This window comes from Vipera berus (genome assembly GCF_964194415.1).
Source record: "Vipera berus genome assembly, chromosome: 3".
Classification (NCBI taxonomy): Eukaryota; Metazoa; Chordata; class Lepidosauria; order Squamata; family Viperidae; genus Vipera; species Vipera berus.
The window spans coordinates 167,253,110-167,270,421 of NC_138204.1; the positions used below are offsets into that span (position 1 = coordinate 167,253,110).

At 36.8% G+C, this 17,312-nt stretch overlaps 1 protein-coding gene across 2 annotated transcripts; it reads right to left on the reverse strand.

The window, feature by feature from the left end:
• Window positions 1-6,751: 6,751 nt before the first annotated feature.
• TGIF1 (TGFB induced factor homeobox 1) lies at window positions 6,752-17,312 on the reverse strand. 2 transcript variants are annotated; one of them, XM_081322207.1, is made up of 3 exons: window positions 17,210-17,312; window positions 9,081-9,307; window positions 6,752-7,776 (listed from the first exon to the last, which is right to left on the reverse strand). In XM_081322207.1, the coding sequence occupies exons 1-3, from the start codon at window positions 17,223-17,225 to the stop codon at window positions 7,228-7,230; spliced, it is 792 nt and encodes a 263-aa protein (XP_081178333.1). In that variant the 5' UTR covers window positions 17,226-17,312; the 3' UTR covers window positions 6,752-7,227. The 2 variants fall into 2 exon arrangements, with proteins under 2 accessions (XP_081178333.1, XP_081178334.1); XM_081322208.1 differs by lacking the exon at window positions 17,210-17,312 and adding an exon at window positions 16,948-16,987.

A 17,312-nucleotide genomic window follows, 5' to 3' on the forward strand; every position in this document is an offset into this window, starting at 1 on the left:
GAACAGGCTTTTTAATTCTATGAACAACCCTTACATCAATGAAGTGGCATTCCTGAAATCCTTGTGGTGTCTGTTTTGAACCCAGTCTTTTTTTTGAAGGACTGACATTCATGATTGGCCTGAAATCAAATCCAGAAAAAATGGGATTGTCTGGGCCTATCTGCTATTGTAGACCTACCAGTGTCTTAACGGTGTCTCCAAAAATCAAAGATTATTTAGACTTGGCAGTTGAACAATGGCTTCTTGAGAAGAGGTCACATTGTTACCTTTCAAGACATGCAGAAACATCCATTCAAGGAAAGAAGCATTTGCACTGCTTGAACCCAGCTTCCTGTTAACTCCCTGAAAGCTTTCATGAGTCAGAAAGGACCAGGATCTAAGCTACAAGTAGCAGGGCTGATATGCCAGAGAACTCTACTTCTTCAGGACTCACAGCTTCAATCTGACTCACTAGATGACATTCTATGAATGTAATAGAAGCAGAGAAACAATGCCTTTCCTCAATCTTACTGCCTCACAGAAGCTTGAACCTCAGCCCTTATCCATGTTCAATCAGGTTCACTTCTCCCTCTCTTTTTTGACAGCTATGCCCCAGATATGTCTTCATTTCCTGAAGCTCCTCAGTAAACAGAGGAAGTTTACTTGGAGCTTGTTAGGCTGCTCAATGGCAATCATGACTAAGGTGAGAGCCACCTCTATGCTTGAGACTATAACTAAGTCCCAGAAATACAGACCACCATGGCCTTTAGAAAATTCCCACAGGATTTCTTCAAGAAACCCAGAGGATTTATCAGATGGACCATCTCAAATAGATAAAATAAATAGGTACCCAGCATCTCCAAAATAATTAGTCTACTTTGATCATGATGAAAAAGGACAGTAATTCATGTCTTCTATTTCCAAATTACATCTGGATATTTTTAATATCCACCAAATCACAACCTATCATCCTGTATAAGTTATGGTGTTCTAGGCTATAGCAATTGAAAAAAATCTCTGAAGGGCAATATACAGTATCTGTTATAGTATCTGTTCTCCAGATAGTACTCTAAATTTAATTTGCAGTGTAGTGGTAGCAAAAGCAAGTGTTACAACAGTTTTGTTTCTATAATCACTTCATTGCTTAGGAGTTTCTCCAATAAAGTACTGGTATATCAAGCAAAAACTCTTAATCATCCTCTGCTCTTTCAGATCTAAAAATTTGCATAGTGATTAGTGCTTATGTACATCTACAATGACTTGTTGGTACAAGACATGTCAGATTTTATTTCAAGACATGAAATAAAGTCTACAGTAATATATTTGTGTTTAAGGACTCTATTTAAATTCAAAGAATGATAAATGAAATGAAAACCAACTCTTAATGCTGGTCTATGAATGCCTGCACAATGTGGCAATGGAAGTATTTATGCAGTGATATAAAATACCACAGCTACAGAGGTTTTATTTCCAGAAATGTTTCCATAAGCAAAATAGCTCTAGGTTTAAATTCATTTTTTTCACGCATTGCTTAAGTGGAATAAAATATTTCTTCTGATAGTGGAAAGGCATAATGAATCCAACTTTGAAAAAGATTGAAATTATCTTATAAAGCATCATTTTGGAGCATCCAATGTAAACCATAGACTATATGTAACCATATAGATATAAATGTTTTAGCTATTTATTGCTCTTCTGCAATAATATGATCTTAGCTGTGTGATCTATCTTTTCTAAACAAGAAATTATCTGAATTTGCAATTTTCTGGAACAAGAAACAATAACATTTGAACAGTAATAATTCGTATCAATATATTTGAACAGTAGTAAATGTATCTGCTCTTTAAAATAAGTGACAGAAATATAAGCTGATAATTTCAAATGTCTATGATCAGATAGTTTTTAATCAGCCTTTCCTAATCTGATGCCCTTCAGCTATATTTGGATTTACTATGTTTGGATTTAAACAAGAACCCAGCCATTTGGGAATTCTGAGTGTTACATTCCTGATGCAGCTAGAAACTGATAAATGAGAGAAATGTTGTCCCTCTTAATTGATCAAGATTTCAGGCAAAAATCCTTTCACCTGGAGATGGCATGATTAAATTGCAGGGTAGATTCAAATTATATTTCTTTCATTGAGTCATAACCCCATTTTTTATGAGCAAAGTCATTTATCCTATGAGATACAACACAAAAGCTTAACCTAAGAAAATTGTATTGCTCTTCCCCATATGAACCTGCACTAAGCTTCCTTTGGAAATCCATGATTTATTCTGTTTCTTCCATCTTTGATAGGTTGGCAGTGGATTCTACTGTTTTCCATTCATAAACCAGTATCTGTACTAGCTAGGTTCAAGATGCCATCCTAACAGAGATGGAAAGCTTAGGATAGGTATTAGAATTTACGAAGAGTACAGTGGTCAAATGTGGCTTCTGGAGTATACGATTTCTTCATTCTAAGATTTCTGTAGGTACAAGATACACTCATGAGCCTCACCATGATACAAATGCTGCCACAAGAAAACAGATGTTCCTGTTCCCAAGTATACCCCAGGCTTCAGACTAAACAGAACTCTCCAAAACTGAAGTATTGTTGGCCATTTTACAATGGTGAATCTTAAATGTGTACACAAATAAAAGAATGAGAATAATTTTGTACATAGGTATATTCAGTGAGGTTCACTCTTAGGTAAGTAGATGTAGAACTCACAGCTAAATATATAAAAGATCCAAATCAGATTTTTATCAATTAGGTCAAGGATGAGGCTTTCCCTAGATCTTGGATCCTCTGTCTGACACTTTTTAAACTAATAATCATAGTAATTTCTTACCATTTTGTAGCTTAAACCCTAAAATAGAAATTCCAACATTTAAAAGAAAACCTAGAAACATTACCCCCATACCTTTAAAAACTCGGTTTAATTCAGCTCTTTCCCACCAAAACATGATCCATTCCTGGTTTAGCAACAAAATAAATGGTTTTTATTATGGATTTTTTTTTCTCTTCCACAATCTCTTTCCTTTTTTTCTCACTGCAGTAGTGCTAAGCTGAAAGTATCTTAGTGGCCCATAAGTGCTTTTTTTGTTTCTCACTAAAACAAAGTTTTATTAATTCTGTTTTTCTTCACTTAGAATCATGGTTACCACTACACTGAAAGTAATTTAATCTAACCAAAAACATCTTATGTGTCAACTAAACAAACTTCATAATAATGTTTTCAATAGAAAATAGGCATTTTTAGGGAAAGTGTTGAAACCAAGACAGATAACAGTTGAAACAATTTAAAATACTCAAGAAAATTAGCTAAGAAAGTAAAAAAAAACGATAGCAGCTGATAAATCTGAAATATTCATAAAATCTATAGCCATATTGACAGCAAATTCAGCTCAGATTTAAAACAATTTCAGCTAGTTATATCAGATTTTGATGTAAACTGCCTGGCATATCATTTTGGGCTCAGGTACAAAATAAACAAAGTTGATTTCACAGGATACTGGAATCAGACCCACAAACATAGCTTATACATCAGAAACTTAATATTTTAGATATTCTTGGTACTATGAAGAATTTTGGTGAAACTTGGAAACTTGTGCTTTTCACTACAACTATGTTTAGAATAAAGGCATTTCTGTCAGAAAAAAATGTATTTGAAATACCTGTAGAGGAACATTTTAGTGGACAACATTTCAAGTGGGAGAACATTAGGAGAAAGTACCGTAATTTAGTATTGTCCTCTTCCTTCTAGCTATATCCAAATTGCTGCCACTTGAAGGGATACTTTAAAGTGCATGTATTCAATGAGATGACCCTTGCCTACATTGTAATATTGCTTTCGAATTCCATTTGAGTGGGAAATTCTCTTTAAAGGAATTATATAATTCTGTATAAATTATTCAGAATTTAATTCAATATATTTGTGGGCGATAACTCGAAATTGTTATTTTTAATTAGGTCACAAATTCTTAATTTTCTGGGGAAGAAACAGCATTTGTAAATATTGTAAATGAAGTCTGGTGATATTCACATATCACTGAACATCTATCCATGTGTTTATATGCATATTCAGCTGGCTAGGGTGTTATCTATATGCTTTAACATCTGATTGCTACAAAGATATCAGAATCCTATATTTAAGCTCCTAAATCAGGAATATAAATGCAGGTATGGTGTTAGTATCTATATATGAGAACATGTACAAAAGTCTCATTCCCACCATATTCATCCATCGGGGAGGAGGAGAGAAAGAGATACCACACACATAATAAATATCTTCATTCAAATGATGTAACATTTACATAGATAAATCATTTCTAGACTGCCTACTTACACAAGGATTTGCACCAGTTTAGAGTAACAGCAGCCAATAAAAAAGTAACGAATCTAGGTAATCTAAGGCAGCCCTAAGACTATCAGTGCCCACATGCTTTGTATAATAGGAAAGTTTTCAAAGCTTTCTTAATAGGATGCATTCCTCACCTCTGCAAATAAAGTACACCAAGGGGCAAAGCTTTCTCTGAGAAGTGTTGTTGCTGAGTGCTCTTTTTCCTCATCTCCTGTAGGGTGAGTACCTGCCACAGCATTAGGTTATAACCAGCACTTTGCTTTTAACCCACAAGAAAACACCAACACTGTAATAACACCACTTGTTTAACTCATGGGCTTCTGGTTATTAGATCAGCTGAAATTTCCAAGCCATCTTAAAAGCAGCCCCAAGACCTGCATACATTGTCCTAGAGTGGAGTATGCCAAAGGCATGATTAACTTTAGCCAGGGAATCCCAGTTCAAAAAGAATTGAAATTAATGCAAAGACCTTCCAGGCCACAGCCTATATCTAATGTTCCAGGAAGTGTCATGAATCAGAAGGGCCTCCAAAACATGGATTTGCTCCAATAGAAGAGCATGACCCTATTAGGAATTGGAATTGGGATCAGGCCAATGAAACATCAACAAACAGTACCAGTCCTGAAGAGATGTAATTTAAGCTTGATTTGACCCATCTAGATGCTTAAGAATCCAGGCTTTAGACTGGGACACAGATAGCCATACTTGGGGTAATGATGTTTAACTGATTTTCAATATACAGATGCTACTGCATCCCAAACTAATCATTTCCTCCAGCAGCTTCAGGGGGTTATTAAATAGCATAAGGAAAAGGATAAGTCTTTGTGGCAAGATGACTATTTCTCCCCATACACCAACTGGAACTGCTCAGTTAGATAGGAACAGAATCATTGCAGAATTTTATCTCAAAGTTCAAATCTTAGCATACATCCAGAAAGTATCAGGAGGGACACATTGCACTCTGATCAAACAAAGGTAATACACAAGGACAACTAATGCAATTTTCATCCCATGCCCAGGCCTGAATTTCAACTGCAAGAAGTCAAGAAAATTTGTTTCTTTAGAATTCTGTTTAGATTCTAATTGCCTTTTCCAAAATTTTCCTTTAAAAGGCAAAATTAGAAATTAGTTAATAGTTGTCCTAAGTGTCTGGGTTGAAAACTGGCTTTAGAAGAAGGCATACCATTACTTTCCTCAAGATGACTAGAACTTCCTACTCCCTTAACAAAGCAGTGATCACCTCCCGAATCCAACCACAAACAGGAAACAATGTGGGAAAATTCATGTAATAAATGGCCCAATACACATTGACTGATCTTGCTCAATCCAAGTCAGATCTTCTTGCAAGACATTGCCTTGGACTTGTTGACAGACTCTACCAAGCCTGAAGCAAATGTGCAATATTTTATCTATAAACAAAGTTGTAAGTGTAGCTTCATGACACCAACAGTATCTTCACTATTTTTTCCCAAATGGGAATGGGTATCCTTAAACTGGTGCAAGTCTGCAGATATAGTAAGGGCAGTGAAATGGCTGTCCTATTTGTTATGGTATACTCCCAGAGATAAAACTGTGATTGGTTAGGTGCATATTTTTTTCCACCATCACTTTCCACCATCTCTGCATTTGTTTCATCTTCTGCAGTTCCTCTACAGAAAGAATCAAGGAACTTGCTAGATCCTGCAATGGAAGAGAGAAATTTGGAAAAATTCCATTAAACTTCCTCACCATTTTCATGTTCCAGAGATTAGTGAGACATGCAAGAAAGCTGACAGGGGAAATACTCAAGCAATCCCAAAAGCCCAAACAGACCTTGAGTGGATTATTTCAACATTTCTGCAGAGATTAAACATGATGGTGAGAGGCATGAAAACCAATTGTCCATTTTCAGATCACATTGCTGCACTCTGAAATAAACACCAGATTTAACCTGGACCATCTGCATGTATTTGGAGGCGAAAATCCAGGTCCCACTTGAGAATGGCTAATATCCCTAGACAATGGGAAAAATTATGTGTTTAATAATCCTTTGGGGCAGGGTCATCTTAAATTCAGTTTTCACATAAATATGGATTTCTTATAAGGCATTTTGGAAAACAATCTTAACAAACCATACTGAAATAACCAGTGATTAATCAATAAGACAATGGAATCACTTATTTTTAAATAAACAAGGAGCTTGCATTTAAATGCTTACTTGTTTAAACAGAACTGTCTACAAGCAAGAATATGCCAAAAACTGTACCAAAGGAAATATATTAAGCTCATATAAATCTAACAGCATGTTTCATTGCCAGCAACTTATAATCAGTAGTAGTACATTTTTTTAAAAAAAAATATAGTGTTAGAATAACTGAATGTCTCCATGTTACAAATTTGCTACATTTTGAAACACTAGTTCAACAAAATACTCAGTGTAAATCAACTATTAAAGAAAATATTTTATTATATCATTAAAAAGTATAATCATTCAAATCCAAACATTTTAAAATCTGAATTTTTTTAAAGACAGCCTGTTGGTATATTTTGTTCCACATGGGAATGATATGAATACTAATCTTGTTACTAAATATTGCACAGTCTGAAAGAGACAAATAATGAAAACAAAACAAAACAAAATCACATGATCTTGGGAACTATCTCACATTATGAAAAAAACCCTACTAAGAAACTTTAAAAGGAGGAATTTGCTTCTACAGTAGCTTTAAGTTTATAATTCCTGGAATGACTGGAATCCACTGAAGACCATTACAGGGATAGGAAGCTTCATTTCAGCAATCCCTTGTGCAAATAAGATTAATTAGAACAAATAATGCAGTTAAATCCTTGATATCATTGAAAGAATTGCCACATCTTTCTATTACATCCCTGTTGGGGGGGGGGAGAAAATATGAAGAACAATTTATGCCATGAGTTTTGCCTGCAATTCCATCTCTGCTGCCTGTTTCAGTGCAACATCCACCAGGAGCTGAAATCCACTGAAGTCCTGATTGAGATCTGGGGGAGTTGGAGGAGGAGTGTTGAAAAGCCCACTTTGTGCATTTGAACTAGGTCCCAACTTATCCTCGTGCAATAGGAGAGAGTTGTCTGTAAAGCTGGTAGATGAAGCCCACTGAAGATCATCTGTGGTCTGGCCTGTACCAATGAGCTGATTGAAATGGAAAGGGACATCTTTCAGTGCAGTTACGGTGGTATGACAAATTACCGAGGGACGAGCCAGAAGAGATGCAGGAGAAGAAGCATTACAAGTCTTGTTTGATCCTGGGCTAGAAGAGAGAAAGGAGCTCTCAATCAGGGGAATGCAGTTTTTTGAGCTGGAAAATTCCGCTGGGTGGCCCTCAATTATCTTGGTCCCTCTTCGTGAGATAGTAAATTGATTTGGATCCTTCCCATCCTTCCTCAACATGTCAGGCAAAAGCCTGCGCCGTGCATTGATGAACCAGTTGCAGACCTGAGAATACAATGACATTTTCATTCTTGCTTTCATTCAATTCCAATTATATCTTGCATAAAAGCAGTTCAGCTAAATGCCTGAATCCCTTCAAGCTAGATTCCTGAACCTAATCAAAAAAAAAGGCTGGCAAACAAGTTTTGACACACCCTAAAGAGAGTCTTTCTTGGTTTGGCCAGCCCTTCCTCTCAGCAGAAAACCCAAATATTGCACTGGGTAGAGCCTTAAGTTTGGTTTTAAGTCTGAATATATGTAATGAACAAAGAGTAATCCAATTGATTACAGTTAGGTTAATTAACAACAGGAAAATATTTTCCTCTGAAACAGTGACTCCACCCTAAAGGAGTTACTGATTTGCCTTGTTCAATTGACTATGTCAACAGGCAAAAGAGGGATTACCTCACCAAGTTTACCCTTGTTTGAGTATCAAGCCAGTTTCCTGGGCAATAAAAGAAAGTCCAACAGTCCTTTTTTGTTTAGTGCACAAGAACTGTTTCTCCTTACAAAGAAAATGTGTGGGATACCTACAAAGAAATAATACCAATTACTGAGCCAACATGGCAAAACGAGATTTACAATAAAGCCCATGAAATAGGCTGAACTGACACACTCCAAAAATACAAATATACTCGTCACCTGTTACAAATTCTGCACACACAATGTATTATTTTAAAAAATAAATCAGGCAGTTAATGGATTCGAAGAAAATTGTGTTTAAAATCCCACAGACAAAAGGAGTATAATTTACATACTCAGAATTGTACACTTTTTTTTCAGAATTTGGAACAAAAACCAACCATTTGCATTCTTAGGTAAATCAGACAATTAGACATGAACTGATTTCTAATTATCCAGAAAGAAGTATTTCAGTAAGAAAGGGCACTGAGTTTCAAAGGTACTCCATCCAGAAGATTGGAAAAACTGAAATTACATTCTTTCCATCACTGTTACTGCTCACGTAAATCAAGATTTCTCATTCAAGTTGGAAGCTTAAATTGCCCTAATAAAAGGCACAGATGGGCACTGAACATTCATACTTATTTTAGGCACTGGCCAAAAGGTTAGTGCTGGTTAAGGAAGTATCCATACCACTTAAGCTATGAACTTTGTGGGTCTTACAGCAAAACCCAGGCTGAAATAGCACCTTTGTCAATCAAACATCAAGACATTTTTGAAGTAAAGTGGAAGCTAGTAGTCAATAGAACACTGAATGTTAATTTTCTTAAAAGCAAAATACATACTATTCATCAGGCAGACGAACCTGTCATTATTGCCTTAAGCTTCGCTAGGACACGCTTACATACCTGCAGTGTGGAAAGGTGTGTCTGTCTTGACAATAGTGCTTTCTCTTGTTCAGAAGGATAAGCATTGTAACGGTGCTCATACAGCCAGTCCCGAAGAATCTGCACCGATTCTTTGGGCAAGTTACCCCGTCTCCTCCTCTTGACTGAGCAGGCAGAAGAAGAGAGATCCAAGGGGACATCCATGCTATCATCATCTTCCGTCTCACTGCCTGATACTGCAGCAGCACCTACGATGCACATGAAAAGGCAGGTGTGATGCTACCTCTTCTAATTCTGCATTTCTCTACTCAAACACATTATCACCATCCTTTTGCAATAAAATGTGGTAATATGCAGCGATGAGGATTAGGCAAAAAGTCCTAGTATCTTTCATTCTGAAAATCTGGACAACTTGGGTATCTGTCTGTATACATGCAATGATTTGCTGTATTTGGAGAACCACACCAACAATGTGGATATGCATCTGGCCAATTTTCTTCAAAACCAACTCTACCACTTTTTACTAACTTATAACAGTTTTTCACAGCTAATTCACTTAGAGCACTAAATTGTGGTTATTTAATTAATTCACAATTTTTTTCTGGAACACCAGCTGTTTCCCATTCACAGTTGACCTTTTTAAACTGCTGCTCTTCATTACACCAACTTTATATGAATATTCTAACATTAAGTCATCTAAGAATAATAACTTCGTAATTAGAAGACATACTAAAATTAAGCCCAATAATAGCTAGATATGAGACTTCACACAAAACAGTTAACATTTTGCATGGAGTATCACAATCTCTTTTATGAATAGAAATATCAATCCTACTTCTACAACTGTACTTGCAAATTAGCATTTAGCACTAATGTACTGAGAAAAAAATCGTGAGAAAATGATAAATTATGCCTCAGAATGATATCCACATTTCCTTCATCTTCTCTCTGAAGTCCTCAAGAAAGGTGGTTGTCTACATTAGAATGAAGTTTTTTGTCTAACCTTTCTATAGGGACTACAGATAGTCCTCATTTAGCAAACATAATTGGGACCAGCAACCCCATTGCTAAGTGAGGCAGTTACTAACTGAGAACTTATATGACCACAACTGTGCTATCCATTCTCCCACTCCCCAGTCCTTTGAAATGCTCACCCCACTAGTGCTGGGATAGCTGGCTTGAAACTGACAAGATACAACTTTGACTTTGTTTGCCTCCTAACCACTTCCCAAGCTCTGGGGATGCTCATATAATTAGCAAGAAGGAAATTAATGTTTCAATTGAATGTAATTTACATTCAATGGAGAGGAAGGCATTACAAGAGAGTATTGGGGAATACACATAGAAAGCAAGATGCTGGCCTTGGCAACCATGAGCGTACTGAACAAATGGCCTGGTGTATCCCCCCCCCCACTGTGTACCTTCTTTCTTTCTTGTAAGGTTTCCTCCCCAATCTTTCCACTGCAATACTGGGAGAGACCAACAGGTCAGGCACCGGACAATACATAGTAACTGTAACGGCAATCACATGGCTGAAAGTCACTGTGAAAGTCATAAATGTGGACACTGGTTGTAAAGTTATTTTTTTCAGCACCACTGTAACTTTGGATGGTTGCTGAATGAGGCAGTTGGTAAGCAAGGACTACCTATAGTTCAATTATTCTTTTAGCACTTCTTTAACAGTGATAACAGGTTTTATTATAAGAAGAACTCAGTATATTTTGGATTGGATAAAAAGGGGAAATGATTATAACTTCTGATCATAACTCCGTTTCCATGAACACAGAAATTTTCATCCTATATATTGAAACACATCAAGAAAATAGTTCAGTCTCTTGACAATGGCAGCAGCTACACATCAAGACCTGTTCTTTCCAATAGAATAACAGAGCAAAAAGAGCTCCTCCCTCTGAATACTGATCTAGTGATGTTATTTTCTCAAACTAGTAAATACAACTATTACTAACGGTTTAATTAATTCAACAACCTCTTGTGAGAAGGGCTTGATTGTTCTTCTTTTGCACCGCCACCCTTTATTCTTTCTTGTTCCAAAGTAACACTGAAAATAAATTATGTAATTTATCCCCCAGTATAAATATGAAAACTAATCAAATTTGTTATAGAGCTGGCAAAAGAAAGATTACTTTTCAAATTGGACCACATCAGGCTGAGAGCTGTGGATTAAAAAATAAATAAATACAGAAAACTTATTCCAATGCATCCCTAACAGAAGAAGCAGTTAGGCAAGGAATTAGGTTATTATCACCTCCATTCTAAATCCTTTCCATCCTCCATTCCAGTCACATGAGCTAGACTGGAGCTGCAATTAAAGGATTGGATATCGTTCCAGAAGCCACATTCTGCACGCTTTCTGTGCTTTGCTTGTTCTAGCAATGGTCCTGTATCTTTTCAGAATGTCTGATGGTAAGGGATAAAAGCTGGGGCTTTCTTAAGCATAAAATACATTGATGGGAAGATGGTGCTCAATGTTTATTGGTGGATACTTTTTTACTAGTAACTTCCAGGGTTATTTATGAACATAAACTCTGGTAACCCAATTTGTTATTATACCTTTTAAGAGATACTGTTCAATAAAAATTGTAAGTTTTCAAGGTAAATAAGAAATGCATTTGTATCTACAAACATCAGCATAACAGATCATGTGCAGGGCTAAGAATGAGATTTCTGGTGTTCAATTGTATCAGGGCTCAAGATCTAATTTTGGTCATGCTGTGTCACTAGTGTCAGTAAACCAGGTGATTACAATACAATGGGTCAGTGTTCTCTAAATACAATGATAAAGCTAACTGTTGGACCATTTATCCTGAACAGAATACAGAGATTAACAAGGTGTCCTGAAACATAAATGAACCACCAGCTGAGAAGGGGGTGGTGACAAGGTGGAAAGCAAAGGGAAAGGCCCCAGACATTTGCTGTAGATGTGGATTGGTTTATTTGCATTTTCAGATATTTATCTAGTATATTAAGTAAGGGGGTGTGGTGATGTTTACAAAACTTTCTTAACCATTGCTGATTTAAACCTGGTTTAATCAACTAATCAACATTTCTGAGATCACACAGTGTATCTAGACACAAGATCTGGGTTCATCCAACAGGCTTGTGGTTAGCCAGTTTGTGATCCAATGCATCATGTGACCATAATATATGAAAATTGGGGTCTCTTTTCATTGTGTTTGATATAATTTATAATACGTTACACATTCATATGGTCTCTTTCAATTGAGGATTTTGTGACAGAGGTCTTCCCATGAATGGAACAAATGTAAAGGGGGGGGCATTCAATCAGGGTTTGAACTGTACAAGGCCAGATATTTTTTTTCATCAGTGTGCTTCCAGCAATAAATAGCCTAGGTTTCAGTCTGATACCGGTAGTATATTTCTATTTGCTAAAACTTTTGATAGCAGAAAGTAATATAAAAAGGTAGTTTATACCTTATAGAAACCATAGTAATGTGTCAACAGAATGGAAGATTCCTTTTAAGAACACTTTCGTACTGTGATACCAAATAGTTTATAAAATTGAGAGCTTATTGTTGTAGTAGTTCCCTCTTGTCTGGATGCACTTGGGACCGACCCTTCTTTCCATAACAGTCTGATGGACCTTCATGGACCTTTAGTCATTGCTCTTTCCATACACAGATAAAAAAATGGGAATTCATTCAGGGATGTAATAAAAAGCGAATCAATGGATCCTAGTATATTACAGAAGATTGACACCTAAATGCTGAGAAAAGCAATCAAGCCAAACTATTTCAGCTACCTAGAACAGAAGATTGCCTTAAAAGTAAAGAAAAAGAAACAAACAAGTTTGAAACTTGAAATAAAAAGTGTTCAAAAGCTAGAAATTTTATTCTGGTCCCTTCAAAACAAAATACAAAAGTTGATCTCCTCATCCTATAAACATAAAAAAGAAGAACCGGTAAAGCTCCTGAAAGTATAAATAAAAATTAAAGCAAGAACAAACCTGCAATACTGAGTGCCCTTTGATCTGCTTACTTATTGTGACATGTTCCCTCTGCTAAGAGGTTAATGATACAAAACAGGTTTAGGCTAAACAGGAGAAAAATGCTATGCAACTTTTTTTTTTTGGGGGGGGGGAGAAAGATAATGAGATTTCAATAAAGAAGCACTAACTCTTTGAACTGCCGGGAAGGAGACCCTGAATTTGTGCAGAAGCTGCAGTTACAGGAAACTACAGGGAGCATTAGATGCAAAGTAGTCTAGCTGATTTTTTTTATTAGAGCAAAGGCCACATTGGTGCTGCCATGGCAGTGTTTACATTGGAGCATTTGTGCTGATTACTAACAAGAGAAAACCAAAGCTAGCCTGTAATCAGTCTGTGCTCTGCATTTCCTGTTTTAACAAGGAACAGTTAAAAGGTGGTCTGACTAGGCTGCCTGTTTCAGTGCTTTGTTATTTGTTTCTTTACAGAATTCTTGCAGGGAGAAATATTAATTTTCTGTTTTAACATAGCAGATTACAATTTTTACAATTTTCACATGACTTACTTGGTCATAATGTAACCAAAGCGCCAATTTCAGTGTTAAAAAATAGCTTATTTTAAATTCATCTGAGGACTGAGAAATATTTAGCTAACACCAATTTAACATTGGACAACATACTAATGCGTGTGTGTGTGTGTATGTATACACACACACACACAAGTTTTGTCTGTGTTGTTGAAATAATTTTAATGTTCAGTAGTCATTTATTCTTCTGGAGACAATAGTTTTAACAATACTATTTGTCTAACAAAAGAAACCCAAAACCACAGTTATAATTGGCAGGTACATTATAAGGTCACTTTGTCCAAAGTTTATGGGCACAGTTGATTTTCATCTCATAGTGCAGGACTCAATTTGAAAAAGTCCTTTAAAGGCATGTACAGTATGACAGCTTGTCTAAATATATTTAAACAAGGAAAAATATCTTTTATGTGTACATTATTTAAATTATTTGCCAAAAAGTTAACATGCAATTATTCCTTAAGCCATGGCCACATCTGTAAACCATGCATGGGTAAAATATTAATTAATTCCTTGATTTTTGCATATTAAGGAAATGACAAACCTACTGAAAAATTTAACCTTATGAAATAGTGGAACTATTGGGGGGGAATATTACATGGGAAAGTGGTACATACCAGCTGCTTTGATAAATGTTCAAAATGCCTTATATCACATAAGTTCACTTTGTGCCATAAACAATGTACAAAACTGCTTTCTCCACAAATCTCTTTGTGTGTGAAACTCTTTTCAAGCTGTTTTCCAGAGCAGCTCAGTAATTTTCCAGAAAACAGAATTTAAAAATACAAGCTTTAAATTATTCCTAATTTGAAAACTTTAAGTACACATGTGGTATTGACTCTTTCAATGCAAGAAAGACAAAATTACAAAGAAAAATAGCAGACTTGAGACTGACACAAAAGTTATTATCTGCTAAGATAATATTACTTGAAAAAATAAGAACTTCCCTAGAACTGACTTTCTAATAATTACAAGCATATAATCCCTTCAGGTTCATTTTGGCCAGAAAGTTATAGCATCCTATCTGTGATGCAGCCTTGGTGGAGCAGTGGGCTAATGCCTCCTTAAGTAACACCAGCTGCCTGCAATTAGTGCAGGTTCGCATCCCACCAGGCTCAAGGTTGACTCAGCCTTCCATCCTTCCGAGGTAGGTAAAATGAGGACCCAGATTGTTGGGGGCAATTAAGCTGACTTTGTAATAATGCCGCTTGTGGGGTGTGTGAAAGCCCTAATAAGCAGGCATATACATAGAATGAAGGCTACTGCTAAGCTTGTAAGCCGCCCTGAGTCTTCGGAGAAGGGCGGGATATAAATGGAATTAAAATAAAAAATAAATAAAATAAATCTTTATTGTAGAAAGGATGTGTATCTAACTCTTTAAAAGTTAGAAAAGATAGTTTAGAGATTTGAATAGGAATATAGTTCTTCAAAAATCAACATGTTTTTCATTACAGAATGAAATCTCACCATTTTTTAAAATAGAAAACTTTTAGCATAGGCAAAAAATAGATAAGTATGATCCCAAGTTGTAGTGACAAAGGAGAAATTTTTAGACATGAAGTAAGAGGAAATAAATCCCAGAGATACACATAATCATTATGCTAAAGTTTAGTCACATGTAACTCAGTGTGTGCTTTCACAAAACAATGGTTAACGCCAGATTTATCACAATTTGTGTAAGCATACATAAGTATAGTATACTGTGCAGTTAATAGATGTTTTAAGAACACTTTCACTGGTCAGTGAAATTTGAAGTCTACTAACTCATCTATCCTACCTTTAATATTTTTAACCTTATGCATATTTCTCAGACCACAGAAACTTACACCACCAATAGAAAAAATACATTCATATAAAATTGTACAAATCTTTAGATTACAGCACAAATAAAATTTTAGTCTACACCACAAGTACCATCAACCATCCAACTTTTCAAAATGTTTTTGTTCTGATCTCTTTTATATTCCATGTACCTAAAAACTTTTCCTCATGCTCTTTTTGATCAATTCTTCCACTCCTCAACTCCTTCCACTTTCTTTCATGCACTTAATGTGTTGAAAGTTTTTATTAAACACTGTCTGGCCGGATGGAACAGGCAGCATGCTTAAAGTTGACAAGACAGAAGCTCCAGATTTAAACACACATGCACAAAACAGAGCATCTCACATCCACCCCTCCCCCTCCCCAAAATCTTGGAACAATGGATCAGCAGGAAGGAAATCAGCTCACCCCCCTTTATTTGTTCAAAATAAAGAGAGCACAGCAGCAGTTACAAAAAGAACTATACAAATTATCCAGGCTGGATTTTTTTTTGTCCAATAATGTTACAAATAGTTTTGTTACAAAGTTCAAAAGCAATTCTATTTGTCTTTAACTTCAGAGGTAGGCCATGGTATTGTTGGAGCACATACTGTTACCATTTAATGATTCTAACTAACTTGTTAGCTCAGGTTCCTTTTTATATTTCATAGTTACATGTCGCTACACAAGAACAGTTGCATGAAAAGTTTTAGATGCATCTCAAAAGCAAAAATAAGTTTCACAACCACACACAAAGCCTGAATCGTTAAAACAGGAGTTACGTTTGTGTCTCTCCATTTAACTACCTAAGCCACTGACTTTTTTTTTCAGTGTGTACGTGCAGCTAACTATTGTAACATAAACTACAGGTAGTACACACAGGTAAGAAACTCTAACTCACTGGGGCAAATTACAAAAAAAACGTGAACAAGAGACTGTGCTGCTAAATTCACCCAAACAGCAATGCCTACAAGACATTTCACCCTCTCCGGGTTTTTTGTTTTTTTTCCCAAAGTGATTTTTCAATTATCTTGGGTAGCAGCCCAGGCTTGCATCTGGAAACAGCCTATAAACTTGCTTTTGTGCCCTCTTAAAATATAAGCTGCACTTTTTTTTTTAACACGTCCAGAGTCTTAAGCGTGGGAGATCCGCTCTCCAGGCTTTCTTAACCGATTTTTGCCGAGGCTCCACCCCCGCCCCTCTGCCCCCTCCCTATCCGACAAGCGCAAACAAAGAAACTACTTCGAGCACACGCTGTTGCTAGTCTAAGAATTTGTTTTCGGATGCCGCCTTGCTCAGTCAAGCTCGCGCTTTTCACAGAAGAACGGAACAGAAAAGGTGAAAGAAGCAGGCTTCGAGAAAGAGCCGCCAGCGGGTCGGGGAGAGAAAACTTTGGTTCGGACAAACAAACCAGGCCGCGGGGAGACTTTGTTGTTTGACAGGGCGCCAGCAGCTCATGTTTTGTCCGAAGGGGGAAGCCCCCTCACCTGCCCACCCCCCCCCCACCACCACCCCCCTCAACTTCGTGCTAAAGCTGTTACCAAAAGGCCCGGCTTTTTCAAAGAAATGGAGAGGCAGAAGTCCCAATCTCTTCCACAGCACCGTACTCTCTTTAAGAGAGTTGCGTACGCCCCACGCAACACAACTCTGCCTGACAATTGTTTAGCAACGCCACGAGGTAGGCAAGCGAGGGCTCCTTGTTTGTTTTTTCCCCTTTTTTCCCTTGGAGCCGCTGCAGAAGCCGAGAGAGAGAGAGAGAGAGAGAGAGAGAGAGACGCCTCAGAGAAGGACAAACCTACTTACTTTTCTGAGTTTTCATTTCGGTGCCTTCCCGCCTTCTCGTGGAAGATTTCTCTCCCTCCCCCGCCCGCTCTCCTTTTATTGCGAAGAAGGGAGGAAAAAAGGC

Excerpts from the sequence above, each read along its gene's own strand:
- TGIF1 (XM_081322207.1), bottom strand. Across the intron at positions 7,777-9,080 it reads CACACCTTTCCACACTGCAG|GTCTGCAACTGGTTCATCAA; the intron begins GTATGTAAGCGT and ends TTGTATTCTCAG.